At 59.4% G+C, this 16,931-nt stretch overlaps 2 protein-coding genes across 2 annotated transcripts; one reads left to right on the top strand and one right to left on the bottom strand.

The window, feature by feature from the left end:
- Positions 1-952: 952 nt before the first annotated feature.
- Positions 953-6,330, top strand: PG986_008561 (uncharacterized protein; the record flags this gene model as incomplete). The annotated part of the gene is made up of 3 exons (XM_066844783.1): positions 953-2,313; positions 2,360-4,542; positions 4,595-6,330. 3 exons carry the CDS (start codon positions 953-955, stop codon positions 6,328-6,330), a joined length of 5,280 nt encoding a protein of 1,759 aa, XP_066700895.1.
- A 1,877-nt stretch (positions 6,331-8,207) lies between these two features.
- Positions 8,208-11,168, bottom strand: PG986_008562 (uncharacterized protein; the record flags this gene model as incomplete). The annotated part of the gene is made up of 3 exons (XM_066844784.1): positions 8,208-10,043; positions 10,081-10,857; positions 10,917-11,168. The coding sequence occupies 3 exons, from the start codon at positions 11,166-11,168 to the stop codon at positions 8,208-8,210; spliced, it is 2,865 nt and encodes a 954-aa protein (XP_066700896.1).
- Positions 11,169-16,931: the final 5,763 nt, after the last annotated feature.

Genomic DNA, 16,931 nt, shown 5'->3' on the forward strand with positions numbered 1-16,931 from the left:
AGAGATTTCAGCTGAGAAGAGAAGACAATCTACCATTTTATAAGGTATATACGGTTTGGATATTACCAAGTGGGAAAACATGCCATTTGGTGTAGATCTGGTCTGAATCTTGTGCAAGGCACGACATCATTGCCCCTCCATGATTCTGCTGGCTGTCTCCAGTATAAGGCTCAGCTGGGGATGCATCTGCTTTTATGCGCTCGTGTTTGCTAGGTCCAACAGACAAAACTAATTTCCCTGGGGAGATGGCCTCCAGAAATTGCAGTCCCAAGTCGGGACCAGCCTCGGCGTGGTAATTAGGGCGTCGTCAAGGGCGTTGCGAAGGCGTTGGCCAGCTTCCAGCCTTGCTGCTGCTGCTGCTGCCAGAAAGGCCTGAAGCCCCAAGGCCTGAAGCTCCAAGGCCTGAAGCTGATTGGCAAGTGGCCACGTCCCGCCTAAGCCGGCCAGCAATCAATCAATGGGCGGCCCACTACGGCCACGACAAAGATCTACAAGACCACCTGTACCTGTAGGTTAGATTTGTAGCCGACCTCTCATTGACCACTGGACTGGACTGGACTGGATTGACTGTTCCGACACAACTCACCATTCTGCATGTCTTTTGCACCACCCGCCCGCTGTCTCAGACGGACGTCGACGAAATAACAATACCCATCCCGCACAAAAAAAAAGAGTGTTTCTTGGAAGCACGCCTGCCTGCCCGATAGCAATTCCCGCCCAACCAAAGCAAAATACGTACTGCAACTGCAACCTCGACGGCCGCCGCTCTCTGCGCCCTCCATTGATGGTTTTCCCGACTTCATGACGCGGCCCGCTGGCCAAGCACACCTTGCGATACTACCCACGACGACACCACCACGGCCCGATACGACCCGAACAAACTCCCTCCCAATAAGAAAAAGAACGACTAGACGCCCCGGCAGGGCGAGACACGTAGGAAATAGCCGGCACCATGGATAACTGGCCCCCTGCCATCGATCCCGACCCGGCCGAATTCCCCAACACCATCAAGCGGCGACGCACCTCGACCGCCCCATCCGACACCATGGAGGGGCCCGCGCCGCCGGCCGACGGCAACCCGCCGACATCCCCCGCCAAGTCGCAGTCCCAGTCCCAGTCCCAGATCCCCACCGCCAACGACTCGGTCGTCGGCGATGTCGACACCTGCCGCATATGCAGAGGGGAGGGAAGCCCCGGCGAGCCGCTCTTCTACCCGTGCAAGTGCAGCGGCAGCATCAAGTACGTCCACCAGGACTGCCTGATGGAGTGGCTCTCGCACTCGCAGAAGAAGCACTGCGAGCTCTGCAAGACGCCCTTCCGCTTCACCAAGCTCTACGCCCCCGACATGCCCAAGAGCCTGCCCTTCTACGTCTTCGCCAGCCACATGGCCAAGTACCTCTTCCGCAACATCCTCGTCTGGCTGCGCGCCACCCTCGTCGTCAGCGTCTGGCTCGGCTGGCTGCCCTATCTTATGCGGTCCGTGTGGTCCTTTCTGTTCTGGATCAGCGACGAGGGCTTCGGCCCCGGCCCTGCTACGTTCGAGGCCGTCCGGAACCTCACCATGGCGCAACGCAACCTGATCGCGTCTTCGGTCGACAGCCAGGGCCTCGCCACCACAACCTGCCCCTCGGGGCCCATGTTCCCCGCCACCACCACCGCGGCTTCCCGGGGCGATATTGCCGAACAGATCCCCAGGCTCCTCCGGGCGCTGGGCGTATCCTCACAGCCGGCCAACTCCACCAACTCCTTTGTTTCGGCCATCTCTCGCATAGTCTTTGGCGGCGCTAGTCTGGCCAGCGAGGGTTCCTTCGACCCGTCGTCCAACCTGACCTCGGCCGTCCACTCCGGTGTCTCCTCCGCCCACCAGTACCCGTACTCGTCGCTGCTGAGCGAGGTCGGTTTCCTCAAGAATCTCACGAGGAACGCCGGCGTCAACCGAACCGTCATTGCCGTGCTGGAGGGTCAGATCATTACCGTATTGGTTATTGTGTGCTTCATCCTCATCATCCTCGTGCGCGACTACGTGGTCCAGCAACAACCCGAGATCAACATGCGCGCTGCCTTTGCGGCCCAGGAAAACAATGCCGCCCCGGCTCCCATGATGCCGCTACCCCATCACCACCACCACCACCATGGGCAAGACGAACTCGAACACGACGACGACGAGAACGAGGCGGGCGATGATGATTCCGACATTGCGCACTACGACGAGAGGGACGACGAACTGCTCGGCGGTGGCGCCCAGCAGAACGAAAACGACAGAAGAGAACCCCGCGACCCACAACAAAGACCCATTGCCCCTTTCAGACGGCGGTTGGGGCGGCAAAACGCCAATGGCGAGCCAGCAGATCGTGCCCAGGAGGCAGGGGGCGGCGGCGGCGGCGGCCGGACCCAGTCTTGATCAGCGGGCCCTGCAACAGCAACTGGACGAGGCAACCCAGGTCAGCCAGTATCTGCGTATATGGCGTGAGGCAGACGGAGACCGCGAAAAGGTTCTTCGCATGATCCGCGATGAGGGGCTCGAGGAGAGACTCGAGAGCTACGTCAGTGCTACTTTGTCTACGGGCCGGTCTACAGCCAGCACGACTCCCGGAGAGTCGCCTCAAGGCCCGCCCCCGCATGACTTTGCCGGGCTTGCATCAACTTCCGGTCAGGCCTCTGACGAGGACAAAGATGTGAAGGGCAAGCGCAAGGCTACCGACGATCAGGGTGACTCTCTGGGCGAGCGTAATTCTCAGGCCGAACGTAGCGCCCCATTCTGGTATCAGGGCGACTACAATGCTGTCAACAATCAAGACAGCGGGGAACCTCTTTCCCTTCCGTTGACTTCAAGCCGGCCTCGTTCAACATCCGACGGCCCTCAGCAGCCTAATCCCGTCAACCCTCTGGCCAACAACACCTGGTCTTTCGCCAACCTGGTCCAGGAGCCTCGGACGGCTGAACGAGGGGACGAGCATACTTCTTCGGGCTCTGGCCAAATTACTCCCTCCTCCGGCAGCTCCGTTGCCAACTCTGATATTCATAACCAACAGGTTACAGCCGTTGAGCCATCAAGGACATTTGAGCCTGGCGAAGATCTTGTGAACCAGCTCATGGGTGCCCCCAGGATTGAGCCGGAACCCGCAGCTGCTGAGCAGGAAGCTCCTGGAGGTGCCGGCGAGCGTCTTCCTGGCGACCTGCAACCAGTCCAGGCCAATGCTGCTCGGCAAGCCGGCGGACTTGTGAACCGCGTCGCCGACTTCATGTGGCGCGACATTGAGGACGTGGATGATCCGGACGCCCTCGAGCCCGACGCCGTCGAGCTGTTCCTGGACAACCAAGATGCACCATTCGTCGAAGCCAATCGTGACGAAGATGACCAGAACATGGACCCCGGCCCCGTGGAGCTCGCACCCGATGTCGTCGAGGCCGCCGCCGCCGCCGGTCTCGACCCCGAGGCGCTCGAAGACGCCGAGGATTTCGAGGGCATCATGGAACTCATCGGCATGCGCGGCCCTATCGCTGGCTTGTTCCAAAATGCCATCTTCTGCGCCCTCATAGTCTCCACGACCATCTTCTTTGGCATCTTCATCCCCTACAACATCGGCCGAGTCGCCGTGTGGGTGGTGGCCAACCCGTCCCGTCTTCTCCGCATCGTCTTCAGCTTCTCCAAGTTCATCCAAGACGTGGTGCTCTTCCTCGTCGGCTTTACCATGACGGCCGTCCTGGAGCTCGTCAACCTGATGCGGGCTCTCTGGAAGATCGACCAAGGCCGCGAGTTTTTGCGATCTGCTGCCACCGATGCCCGCTTGCTGAGCAACAGCTCGCTCAACCGTCTGAAGGACATGTTTGCTGGAGACGCCCCTTGGATCTCGCCCAGCGAGATGCGCAACTTCTCGGCCATCAGCCACCACGCCCTGATTGACGTCAAGACGCAGTGCCACGAACTCCTTTCGGCCTGCGGCACTGGTCTCGTGTATGTTCTTGGCGGCGACTACAGTGCCAAGCTGCTTGCCGCCAAGTCTGCTCTGGGCGCCGCTGCACCCGAAGCCCTGGGCTGGCTGAAGAACGCGACGGCCCAGATCGCACAGCCCAACTCGTGGGTGATCAACCTCAACCTGCCCAACAACACCACTCCCGTCGACCCTTACCTGGCGTTCTGGGCCGCCAAAGACCGGACGTATGCCACCCTGGGCGGGTACATGGCCATGACGTTCCTGGCCGGCCTCTACCTCGGACGCGGCACTCCGTTCTCCTCGAGCCAGGCCGCCCAAGAGTGGGAGGCCTCCATCATCGATGCGCTGAACCAAGCTAGTGGCGTCATGAAGGTTATCCTCATCATCAGCATCGAGATGCTCATCTTCCCCCTGTACTGCGGTCTCCTGCTCGACTTCGCCCTGCTGCCGCTTTTCGAGAGTGCCAGCTTCAAGTCGCGGCTCCTTTTTACCTACAACTTCCCCCTCACGTCGATCTTCGTGCACTGGTTCGTGGGCACGGGCTACATGTTCCACTTTGCCTTGTTCGTTTCCATGTGTCGCAAGATCATGCGTAAGGGCGTCTTGTGTAAGTTTTATACCTCTCGACTTTCGAAACTTCCGAAGCTAACACTTCCCAGACTTCATTCGAGACCCAGACGACCCCGAGTTCCATCCCGTACGGGACGTGCTCGAGCGCAATGTGACCACGCAACTACGTAAGATCCTCTTCTCCGCTTTCGTTTATGGGGCGCTCGTCGTAGTGTGCCTGGGCGGCGTGGTATGGGGCCTGTCTCTGGCCTTGCCTCACGTTCTCCCCATCCACTACTCCTCCAACGAACCGGTCCTGGAGTTTCCTATCGACCTCTTGTTCTACAACTTCCTCATGCCGCTGGCCGTCAAGTTCTTCAAGCCCAGCGACGGCCTCCATGCTCTCTATACTTGGTGGTTCAGGAGATGCGCCCGCACACTGCGTCTGACGTGGTTCCTGTTTGGCGAACGCCGCATCGACGAAGAAGGCATCCTGAAAATCACCGAGGGCGAGGCAGCCGCTTCCGCTCCGTGGTACCGCAAGCTGTTCCTCGAAGTCAGCAAGGACAACGAGGTTGTCCCCAAGACCTGGCGCGACACCTTCGAGGGCGGACACGCCAAGCCGGCCTCGGAGATTAAGATCGAAGAGATGCGCATCCTCAGCCAGTCGAAATCCAAGCTCGTCGAGTCGGGCCAGATCATCCCCGACGGACGCTTCGTGCGCACGCCCGCCTCGGACCAGGTCAAGATCCCCAAGGGCCAGCCCGTCTTCTTCGCCGTATCTTCCCGCAACGATAGGCTCGACGGCAAGAGCGAGCTGCCCGAGTCGGACCTCTACTCCAGCACCAACTACCAGTTCGTCTACCTGCCGCCGCACTTCCGCGCGCGCGTCTTCCTCTTTATCCTGTTCATCTGGATGTTTGCCGCCGTCACGGGCGTGGGCATCACCATCGTCCCGCTCGTTTTCGGGAGGCGCATGTTCAAGATCCTCATCCCGGACCATATCCGCACCAACGACATCTACGCCTTTAGTATCGGCATCTACATCCTGGGCGGCGTCGGCTATCTGCTCTTCCACGCGCGCTCGCTCTTCCAGCGGTTCCGCAACTGGGCTTCCGGGGTGGCGGCGTCGCTGCTCGACCGGGATGCCCTGCAGCGGGTGGCCGTCGTGGCCAAGCAGGGCGCCAAGGTCGGCTACACTTACACGATGCTCCTGGTGGTCTTCCCCTTGCTCGCCACTTTGCTAATCGAGCTCTACATTCTCGTACCTCTGCACACTTGGATCCTCTACAGCTCGGCCAAGGATCCGCAGCCGATCAAGGCACTCACCCTCGGCGGCCACACCATCCGCGTCATCCAGGCCTGGACTCTTGGGCTTCTGTACCTCAAACTCGGCTCGCGCGCCTTGGTGCTACACGGCGGTCGTCCTGCGCAAGCCGTGCGGGCCGTGCTGCGTCGCGGCTGGTTCGAGCCGGACGTGGCGGTACTGACCCGTGCCTTTGTTATTCCCGGCCTGCTCGCCTCTCTGGCGCTGGTGTTCCTGCCTCCCCTCGCCACGCGTCTTGTCGTCGCCCGAGGTTTGCTGGGCAGCGGCCAGTGGGATGCGGAAACCCAAGTCATTGCGTTCCGGCTGGCGTACCCGTTCGCGGCGGCCTGCGGGTTCGTGGGGTACGTGATGCGCGGGGTGCTGGTGGTGCTCGAGGGCTGGCGGGCGCGCGTGCGGGACGAGGCGTACCTTATGGGGGAGCGGCTGCACAATTTCGGGGGGCTCGTGGGGGGCGCGGGCGCTGCTGCCAAGGGGTCGGCGGCGGCGACGGCGGAGTGGAGGAACGGGGCGCGGTTATAATTGCTTGCTCAAAGAAAGTATAGATGCGTATGATGGGCCCTGAGATAAAAGGGGCTGAGAAAAGCAAAGCGCGTGATGCGACGAAAGCGAGGACTCGAGCTACCGAAGCGGAAAGAAGCTTGAGTTGGGCTTTTGACGTGGCATTGCGAAAGCAAAACTAGATATAAGTATGAATAGAACATGACTTTTGACCTATATTGACCTGGGTGATGTCTCCTGTTTGCTAGATTTGTATAGTACTGCTTTGTGAGTCAGACCACTTGGTTGAGATTTCATGCTTACTACATGATATTCCCAAATAGTCCGCTGGCAGAGGGGGAGTCGTTCTGCGATGCAAATGACGTTGGATGTGGGAAAAGCAGCCAGCAGGATGAAGTAGTATTGGAGCTTGTTCTTTTTATTCAGGTCATATGGTGTAAAATACTGTAGCAAGTCTTCGGGGCCGAGTTGTGTAGACATGCAAGAGATTTCCTGCTTTGTCCAGACATGCCTTGCTGAGTAGTAAATAAGTCATTATTGCTTATTCTGCAAATGTGGTGTAGTGGTACTCAGAACAGCCCCTTTTTGGCTTGTCAAGTGACACTAGAATGAAAGCCACATGTGCAACAAGGGGCTGTCCAGAGATTTGAGGCATTGAGACAGACTGAATATCTGATACGTATAGAAAGGTCATTCTCTTAGGATGTATCTTGTACTCGCTGTATATATAATAAAGGCATCTTCTTGACATGTCTTCGACTCTTGGGACGAATGAGTCACTATAAGAACATGGACAGTTATTTCGCTATGGGATATACTCCAGTGCTCATCGTTGGCTGCGGCATCACAGATCTTACCTAGATAAGGCATCGTGCTCAAAAAAGAAAAGAAAAGAAAAGAAATGTACCTCTTGTCGTGTTAGAGGACCGTCAGGTCAGAGGAGGGTTGTCTGTTCATGGTGGTTTTGTCGTTGCGGTCTGAGAAGAGATACGGCAACATAGGTGTGTGCATCCCGTACGATGACTTGTGTTGGGAGACAATCTTTTACAAGGGCTTTTCCATCTCGAGGGGATGCTACATACCTAGGCATTACGGCGGGCAACAGGACAATGCATTTAATACACATACACTTCCTAGATCAAACATACCTCGAGACTGCCGGTTTCGAAGTTTAAACTCTTGCTTATCAATAAATGTACGTGTCTTGTGATATTTCAACCCAAATCTATACAAGTCACTACTACTCACTGACAGCATAGCTTCAAATCCTCCTTCGTGGCAGCGTAGCAGGTGACACCTGCATTTGAGAACAAGTAGCTTGTTGGATCTCCTTATATCCATCCGGGGAGCAACTTTCTGTTTACACAACATTCCTCCATGTCGAATATCATCCATACCTCTACCTTGGATATAAAGCGTTCTCCGCACTCGAATCATGACAACTGCTCTGGAACACTTCGTCTCTAGACTGTTGCCCACGTTCGATCCGAAGCTCAACTAGACAAGTGCCGACACCAAGAAAAGGAGATGCACTGCAGAGCAAGTCACACCAGTCACAGAGTCACAGCCAATTCAGTCACAGGCAAGGCATCAGAGAACTCGTTTTGCTGGACAAAAGAGAGAGACGGTAGGTCAATTATAGGTGGGTGAAACTATTAAATAAGCAAAGATATCTATGTGAATCGCGCCACCAAAAAGAAGAACTTGGGAAGGAGGTTCTCAAGGCGCGACTTTTATGTACATTGCTTGTGAAAAGAGGGCCCTGCTCCTCGACAAGCTTCTCCTTCATTTTTTCGATTGACTTGCTCTCAGTCGGATTTTGAAAAGAATACAAGGTTGTGGGGTGGGTTGGCTTCCTCTAGAGTGGCGGGGGGGTATCTTGAACATCGAACATTAGACTAGAACAATGTGTTGCTTAGAGGAACATGGCGGCGAAGGCGACGGCCACGACACCGGCGGCGGCGCTGACACCCATGGTGGCGGCACCAGCGGTCACGACGGGGTAGCCGGTGGGGGCAGTGCCGTTCTTGGGGGTGGGGGAGTGCCAGCGGCAGTAGGGTAGACGGGGACGGTGACCTCAGCGCCGGGGGAGAGCTGGCGGTGGGGAGGGTGCCGTTGTTGCCGCCGGTGGGGTAGACCTTGCTCAGGGTGGTGCTGGCGCCGGGCTGGCCGCCGACCGGGTAGCCGCCAGCAGGCTGGGTGGGCTGGACGGGGCTGTTGGAGCTGACGGTGGCGGTCGAGGTCACGCCCTGGGGACCCTGGGGCTGCTCAGGCTGCTGGGGCTGGCCGGGGGTCTTGGGCTGCTCAGGCTGGCCGGGCTGCTTGGGCTGGGTAGGGTAGCCGGAGCCGGGCTGCTCGGGCTGCTTGGGCTGCTCGCCAGCGGGCTGAGTGGGCTGGACGGGGCTGTTGGAGGTCACAGTCGAGGTAGAGCCCTGGGGACCCTGGGGCTGCTCGGGCTTGCCAGGCTGGCCGGGCTGCTCAGGCTGCTTGGGCTGGCCGCCGACGGGGTAACCGCCACCGGGCTGCTTGGGCTGCTCGGGCTGGCCGGGAGTCTGGGGCTGCTGGGGCTGCTCGGGGCTGGTAGGGCCCTTGGGCTGCTCAGGCTTGCCAGGCTGGCCGGGCTGCTCAGGGCTGGTAGGGCCAGTGGGCTGCTCGGGCTTGCCAGGCTGCTGGGGCTGCTCAGGGCTGGTAGGGCCAGTGGGCTGCTCGGGCTTGGGGGGCTGGCCGACCTGGTAACCACCACCGGGCTGCTGGGGCTGGGCAGGCTGAGTGGGCTGAACGGGGCTGTTGGAGGTAACAGTGGAAGTCACGCCCTGGGGCTGCTCAGGCTTGCCAGGCTGGCCGGGCTGCTCAGGGCTGCTAGGGCCGGTGGGCTGCTCGGGCTGGGCGGGGTACTCGCCAGTAGGCTGAGCAGGCTGCTCAGGCTGCTCGGGCTGAGGGGGCTGGGCAACGGGGTAGTTGTCCGGGCCGGGGGTGGCCTTGACCAGGATGGAGGTCTGGCTGTACTTGCTCGGCTGCTGGGGCGGGGGCATGGCGGGGTAGGCCGGGCCGGTGGGAGAGGCACCCTCAGTGGTGGTGGGCTTGACAGTCAGGACAGTGCTGCTCTGGCTGGCGTAGGGGCAGTCGGTCACCTCGGGGCCGCACGACATGATGGTGTGGTAGCGGGTGCTGTAGATGGTGCCGCCGTTGCCGGGGACGCTGGTGGTGACCGGGATGGCCGGGATGGTACCAGCCGGGGTGGTGGCAGCGCCGGGCAGGGTGACGGTGCTGGAGTGGCCGCCGGGGACGGTGCTCTCCTCGGTGCACTCCTCCTCCTCGGGCGAGGTGGGGATGGTGGCCGTGGCGTGAGGCGGGGTGGTGGGCTTCACGCTGGTGGGCTTGACGGGCTTGCTGGTCGAGACGGCCTCAATGGCGGTGGTGCCGACGGGGGTGGTGGGCTTGCCGGGGACGGGGACCGAGCCGGTCTCCTCTTCGCACTCCTCCGAGGTGGTGGCCGAGGCAGCGCCGGGGGTGGTGACGGTCGACTTGCTGACGCTGGCGCTCTCGGTGGGCATCATGGGGATGGTGACCGAGGCGGAGCCCTTGCCGCCGCCAGTGGTCTGGCCGGCGGGAGGGGTGTTGACGCCGTAGCTGGGAGCCGACGAGGTGCTGGCCTTGGGGTGGACGTACGAGGTGCTCTGCTGGGCAACCGGGGTGGTGGCGGGCTTGGTGGCCTTGGTGCTCAGGGTGGTGGGCTTGGGCATGGAGAACGACGCGGTCTCCTCCTCGCACTCCTCCTCGGTGGTGGTGGGCTGGGGAGCGCTGTGGGTAGCAGGCTTGGTGGCGCTGGTGCTCACGGGGGCGCTGGTGGTGACAGCAGCCGGGGGAGTCGAGTGGCCGGCGGGGGGGAGTCTGGACACCGTAGCTGGGAGCAGAGCTGGTGCTAGCCTGGGCGACCGGGGTGGTGGCGGGCTTGGTGGGCTTGCTGCTGGTCTTGATGGCCTCGGTCGTGGTGATGGCGGTCGAGGTGGAAGGACGGGCCTCGAAGGTGGTGGTCTCCTCCTCGCACTCCTCCTCCTCGGTGGTGGTGGCAGCCTTGGGGGCCGAGGTGGTGGCGGGCTTGGTGGCCGAGGTGCTGACGGGAGCGCTGGTGGTCACCGGGGCCGGGGGAGTGCTGACACCGTAGCCGGGAGCCGAGCTGGTGCTGGCCTTGGCGGCGGGGGTGGTGGGCTTAGCAGGCTTGGTGTAGGTGCTGCTGCTCACGGCCTCGGTGGCGGAAGTCTCCACGACGGGAGCCGGGGGCTGGCCGACCTGGTAGCCACCGCCGGGCTGCTGGGGCTGCGAAGGGGTCGTAGCAGCAGCCGGGGGAGTGGTGGGCTTGACGGGCTTGCTGCTGCTGACAGCCTCGGTGGCCGAGGTCTCAGCGACCGGGGGCTGGGCCGGGGGAGCCGGGGGCTGGCCGACCTGGTAACCACCGCCGGGCTGCTGGGGCTGGACGGGAGGCTGGGCGGGCGTGGTGGCAGCAGCCGGGGGAGTGGTGGGCTTGACGGGCTTGCTGCTGCTGACAGCCTCGGTGGCCGAGGTCTCAGCGACCGGGGGCTGGGCCGGGGAGCCGGGGGCTGGCCGACCTGGTAGCCACCGCCGGGCTGCTGGGGCTGGACGGGCGTGGTGGCAGCAGGCGGGGGAGAATGGGGGTGGCTAGGCGTCATGGGAGTGGTGGGCTGGCTGACGGCATCGGTCGAGGTGAGAGCCTGGGGCGGGGGCTGCTGGACCTGGTAGCCGCCGTTCTGGGGCTGGGTCTCGTACTGGCCGCCCATGACGGCACCGTTGACGGCGACGAAGAGCATAGCTCCGCCGGTAACCTGAGTGTATCTGACCATTTTTGCGGTTCAAGTTGTTGTTGTTGTTGGTGGTGGGTGGGTGGGGTTGCGTTGGTGAGCGGTGGTGAGCTGATGAGTGTGTACTGGTTTGATTAAAAGAGTGTATTATAAGGATTGTGCAATGTTTGGGTTTTGTGCAGTACAAGCGAATGACTGAAGTTAGACTCGACCGACGAGAGAAATAGATCTTTCTTCCGTGGAATTAAGGTGTGGTGAGGAAGGAAAGTGAGGGAGAGAAGATGGGCTTGGTCGGGTGGCAGACCGAGATATTAATACCGGCCCTGCCTTTCTGTCCCGCGCATAGGGGACAGGCACTTGGCACTAGTACTAGACAGACAGACTCACTCACAGCAGTCCCAGGAGAAGCTCAATACGATGTGCGGCTGGCGCTCCACCGGGCGGCGGTCCCTACACTGGGTCCCCCATTACTTGGCTGGGTCCAGCATATCCATGATGCCTGCCTGCATGCATGCCTCCGCTTCTCCATCCAGGGCCTGGCATCGGTCGGTTCTGCAGGGCTCAAGCCTCAAGCAGTCAAGGGCCTTCTCTCTCTCCCACTCCCTCTCGAGTCGCTCTCCTGCATAGTCGTAAGGGCCGTCGATCAGGTACGGGTCAGGGGTAAAGAACGCACGCTCGACACTTTCAGCCATCGGCCATCCGTATACAGGCAGGACCAGTGCCCGGAACGAACGGGTCCGCAGGGAATTCTCGACTTTCTTGCCACGGCCGCACGTGCATCCCGGCGGCGTGAGCACCACCAGCCAGCCAGTGCCAGTGGCCAGGGGTGTTTGTGTTTATTCATTATGCCCTGGGCACTACCACATACGCCGGCAGCTGGGCAGCCTGCCAACGAGCGAGGTGTCGTCAGATCCGGCCTGCCCAGTTGGGGGAGGTGGGAGGTGGGGGACGCACCCTGGAGGGAATGAATGCCTTTGCTACGTAAAGAGTCGACTGCTTGAGTGCTGAGTGCCGAGTGCTGTCCGATCGTACGCACCTCTTAATTTCGCGGCGCCTCCTAAGCGACCGTGTGCAGAGAGGGTGGACATGGGTGGGACGGTCGAACGCCATGGGTGGGGACCAGCGGTGCACGCAATACACCGTATTCGCTGGTCGAGCGCCCTTGGCTCAGCCCGCGAGTCCTCTTTGATGACTTATGGGCATCGTTGCCCAGTTTCTACAAGTAGTGCCCATCGCAACGAGACGGCAGATTGCTGTCATATGTAGATCTGCGATTCTACCGATAGCGCCGTCCAAGCCCGGCGCGTCTTGGGTATGGTATGACCGTAGATTACGATTATGAGGCATGGCTTGGACTGTGTCGTCGTCGTTAGGCTGCTAGCACCGGCATTGCCCTTTGGCGGAACGCCTCCCGCCCTCTGGCTCTGCTCTGGTGCCTGGCTTGATCCTTCTTTTGTCTCTAGCCTAACCGTGCTGCTGTCTACTACCGCTCCTAGCCAGGAACCAACTGGCCCTTCCTTGTTCCGTGCAGGTGCACGCCCCCACCTCGTATGCTACGTACGGTACGGTAGTTCGCTTGGTTCTGCAGTCTTCTGCTTTCGGTCGATCCTCTTTCTCTCGGCTCTCTCTCTCTCTTGTTCTTTTTTTAGGGTTTGGGGATCCTTTGAGGGTGACGAGTCATTCGCCGGCCAATTTGGTCGGGAGGGGTCCCTCTCTTGGCGCGGGAATACAGTAAACGTCCCTGGGCCGAGGTGGGGGCTTGGAATTGCCCCGAGGTCTGCCCCTGTCCAGGTACCGTAGTAGTGCCAGAGAGATTTGGTCAGATTCAAAGGGGGATGGGCGGTCACGAACAAACGCTGATGCACAGGCGGCTGGACGCCATCCAGGCCAAAGTGCGGGGGGACGAGGACGTCGGCGGCTGAAGGGGGCGTTCTTGGGCGGTCCGACGTTGGTATCAATTGTTGTTGGCATTGATGAGTATTGTGCCTGGTGTACAGCTAACCGCCAAGCATCTGCAGCGGCCAGCATCTGCATCTGCAGCTGCATCTGCATCAAACAAACACGCGGCGGTAGAGCTACGGTAGCGAACAATAGGCCTGGTCCAATCAAGCGAGGCAAGCGAAATTGATGACGATCTGGTGTAGATGCGACCGCCTGTAGCTGCAGCCTCAGCCGGACACTGCACACAACACCCAGAGTCAGGGCTAGGAAGAGATGGACACTCTCGATAGGCTTCATGCCCGCACGCCTGCCTGCCGGCGAAGGGCGAAGTGATCGTCGTCGAGCTGAGGAGCTCAGCTCATCAAGTCACACATTACTGTTTCCACTCCCGCTCCAGCCTACCTGCCAGCCAGCACCTCTGTGATGAATTTGTTAGCTTGCTGTCAGCCTGTCGTCGCCTCTTCTCCACGATGCCCCATGCTTTTTCCTTCTTTATTGCCAATTGCTTCCACGGCTCTATTGACCAGACCGCCCAGGACGGATTCCCGGGTGCCTATCTCGATGACTGCCGACACTGACCCGTAGACGGCACGCTCCCCTTTCCACCCTTTCCAACCCCTTCGACGTGAATGTGCGTTTAAGCCTTGCTGGCGTCTAGATCCCTTCTCTGGCCAATTTTGTTCTAAAGTTGAGAATCTAAGAATACGACCCGGCCGGCGGGCCCACAGGATTCGCCTCATTAAAAGGGGGTAATAATGACTGGGGGGGAGAGAGGAGTGGACTCGGATTTAGTCTACATACTAACTAATACACGATCCATCCATGAATATGACTTGCAATGACAAAAATACGGCCAGTTTTTATGAATTATGCAACCAAGCTTGACCGTCCTCGCGGTTCCTTCGGGGCTGACTGCCAGAACCGGTGATCCACCAGCGAGCTTCGAGAAAAAAAAAAAACAAGAACTCGTTCTTCTCCATTCCATTCCTCCCAATCCCCACTGGGGGCTTGCTGGCTGTTTCGTGGCTGGGCTTTTCTTCGCTCATGCCGGTGTGCGCTGGACGAGGCTCCGGTTTCCTGGCCCTCGCGCCTGGGTCTCCAGCCCTGGGGGGGAGCCCAGGGAGCCCAGGGAGCCCAGGGAGCCCGCCCGTTGACCGTCACGAGAAACACGAGAAATCACTGGGCGCTTGCTGGCTGACGTGCATGCATGCGCGAGACTTGCCAGTTGGCAACCAAGTCTACTACTAGTGCCCATGCACGTGGACACCTCCGTTAACGCCGAAGGGGGCCAACGCCGGCAGGCTTGTTTTGGCCGACGGCAGCAGGTCCCAGCCTCTTGGGTCGGACGGGCGCTGGATGATCAGCAAAAAAAGTAGCAAGAATGCGTGCATGAAGCCGAAACGCATGACAATGTTGGGATGAACCGGTCCTTGGAAGGAGGCATTGCGAAACTTGTCTGTTTTTTGTTTTCTGCTCCCCTTCCCGAAGACGGGGCCCAAGCAAAGCGCGGGAGTGTTTCCCTTTTTCCCTTGTCCTTTTCGGCGATCCCAGCCGCCAGCGACGACGACAGCACAATGCACAATGTAATACTTTAGCAACAATATGATCGTAGCAGGGGTTGTGCCAGGGTGCATTTGCTCTGCGCATCGCTGCACTGCCCCCGGCCATTGACAACCATTTCCCGAATCCGGACAGCTTGCCGACACGAAGCTGGCTTGTCGATTCTTGCTGATCAGCGATGGCAGACACCAGAACAGTTTATCACGATCTTCAAACTAAGAATGAACGATCCTCACTCGGTTGGCGCGTGTTAGTGTTGCTGATAGTCTTTAAGTTACAGTTAGATTAGCCCGACCGTTGATTGAAGAAGAAGCAAACACGAAGCTGCGTGCGGGCTGGCCACGGCCGGTAGCGAGAATGTCGTGCTGGGATGGCTCGGGTGGTGCCGAGGTTTCTTTTCTCTTGAGGATCCCTACGTAACGTACACGACGTACGATTATATTAATTGAAACTTCACCACCCCCAGGGGGCAGAGGAGCATCCGAGGGGGCCAGCCAGCGACGACACTCCAACGGTCGGTCGATGGATGTTGACTCCATGGACTTTTTGGCTTTTGGCGGAGGGGTGCTTTTCAGGTCGGAGGAGCCCCAACTCTGCATCAGCCCAACGCATCACGGTCGCAGCCGTAGTGGACATGCACACGCAAGAGCCCGCCCAGCAGCGTGATAAGGATTTCATTACTAATAACGGCGGCAAGTACGTGAGTACGTGAGTACGTGAGGAGCGTCATGGAGTGGCTGCGAGTGCGACGAAGCGAATACATAGGATTCCCGGTCCCCTCGTCACTTGATTGCTTGTCCTCTTGCAGGACCTCTGGGAGCAGCTCTAGGTCCAAAGCAGGCAGGACTCTTTCTGGAGATCTTGGGGATGCGGCGGCAGCGTCGCACCGACCTCTCCGGCCGCCTCTCCATCTCCACCGCCAGGACGAACAAAAGCAAAACGGCTGTCGGTCGCTGACACATGCTCATGCTCAGAGCTGCAATTTGCTGCGAGTGACCGTTGCCGACTTCCATCTGCCAAGCGTAAGAGGCTCCCGCGTGTCTCGGCGGTGCTCGGAACGTTAAGAACCCAGCGCCCGGCCGTTCCCGTTGAAATTGAAATGCATTCACTTTTTGCCGTCTCTTCTTCGTCGCATTCCTTGCTAGCCTTCTTACTGAAGGGGGCCCTGGGGACGCCGTCTGACGTCAATCGCAGCTAAACATCAGGTTTTCCCTGTTTCCAAGTATGATTTGGGGGGGGTGCCCAAGGTAAGAAGAAGAGAAAAATAAGGGTGGCCTGTTTCCAAGTATGATTTGGGGGGGTGCCCAAGGTAAGAAGAAGAGAAAAAATAAGGGTGGCCCCTTGGGGTAAACCGTTGCAAGAAAACGCTGTGCCCCTCCTCCAGCCAGGGCGACCAGGGGCCAGATTGGAATCATTAGCACTGAAAATGAGTTGGGCTCATGGCAATGCGGCAGAGTGAGGGCGCGGGAAAGGGCAGGAAAGTCGAGATGGCAGATGGGCGGGCGTGCCGTATAACCGCGATGCTGTCGCCGGAACGCGCGTCTCGCCAGCCATTTGGGCCTGCAATTCACCAGCAGATCAGAGCATTAACCAACCCATTATCAATTGATTCCATTGAATAACCCATCGCGATTGTCCGTCCTGAAGCGACGCGGGTGACTGACTTGCCTTCTTAACTCTTCTCCGTCTTCCCTCTGCCCACGAGAATTCCTTAGAGGTGTGACAGTCCCGTGAGAGTCAAAAGATACAGCTGGCTGGGGGCCGAGATTTGGCTAATACGGATTTGATTAGAGTCGGAAGTAGCACCAAAGCAGGCACTGCATTGCCATCTTTGCAGCTGACAATAGCGTCCACACCATAACAACAGACGTTACCCTCGGCCGACGTATCTGCAACGCAACGCAGGGCATACTTTTGCCTGTCCCGATTGAAAAAGAGCTTCTCGAGTTTCCCCTCCTCTTGGCATTTGTCGCTCTCGAATCTGGACCTTGGCGACAAATCGCGACAGAAAACCGTTGCATTCCAATTCGCAATTGACAAGGGTTCGAACACTTGCGACCGCACGACCCAATTGCGGCTGCATACAATCCGACAAGTCAAGTCCGGTCCCTCTCCAGTCCATTGCCTGCTGGCTGGCTGTCGGGCTATTTTCGTCCTGCCCAGTTTCTTAGCCTGCCAAGAGGTTTGGCACATCTGCGGCCTGAATCGGGGGAGCGCATCCGATCGCATTTGGGGAGATCGCCGCGGCTCGAGTACTGACATCATCACTCTGCCCGGCCCGTCGCAATTCTGGACCCGCGCGTC

Source organism: Apiospora aurea (genome assembly GCF_038362705.1).
Source record: "Apiospora aurea strain CBS 24483 chromosome Unknown utg000005l_segment0_segment0, whole genome shotgun sequence".
In the NCBI taxonomy this organism is placed as follows: Eukaryota; Fungi; Ascomycota; class Sordariomycetes; order Amphisphaeriales; family Apiosporaceae; genus Apiospora; species Apiospora aurea.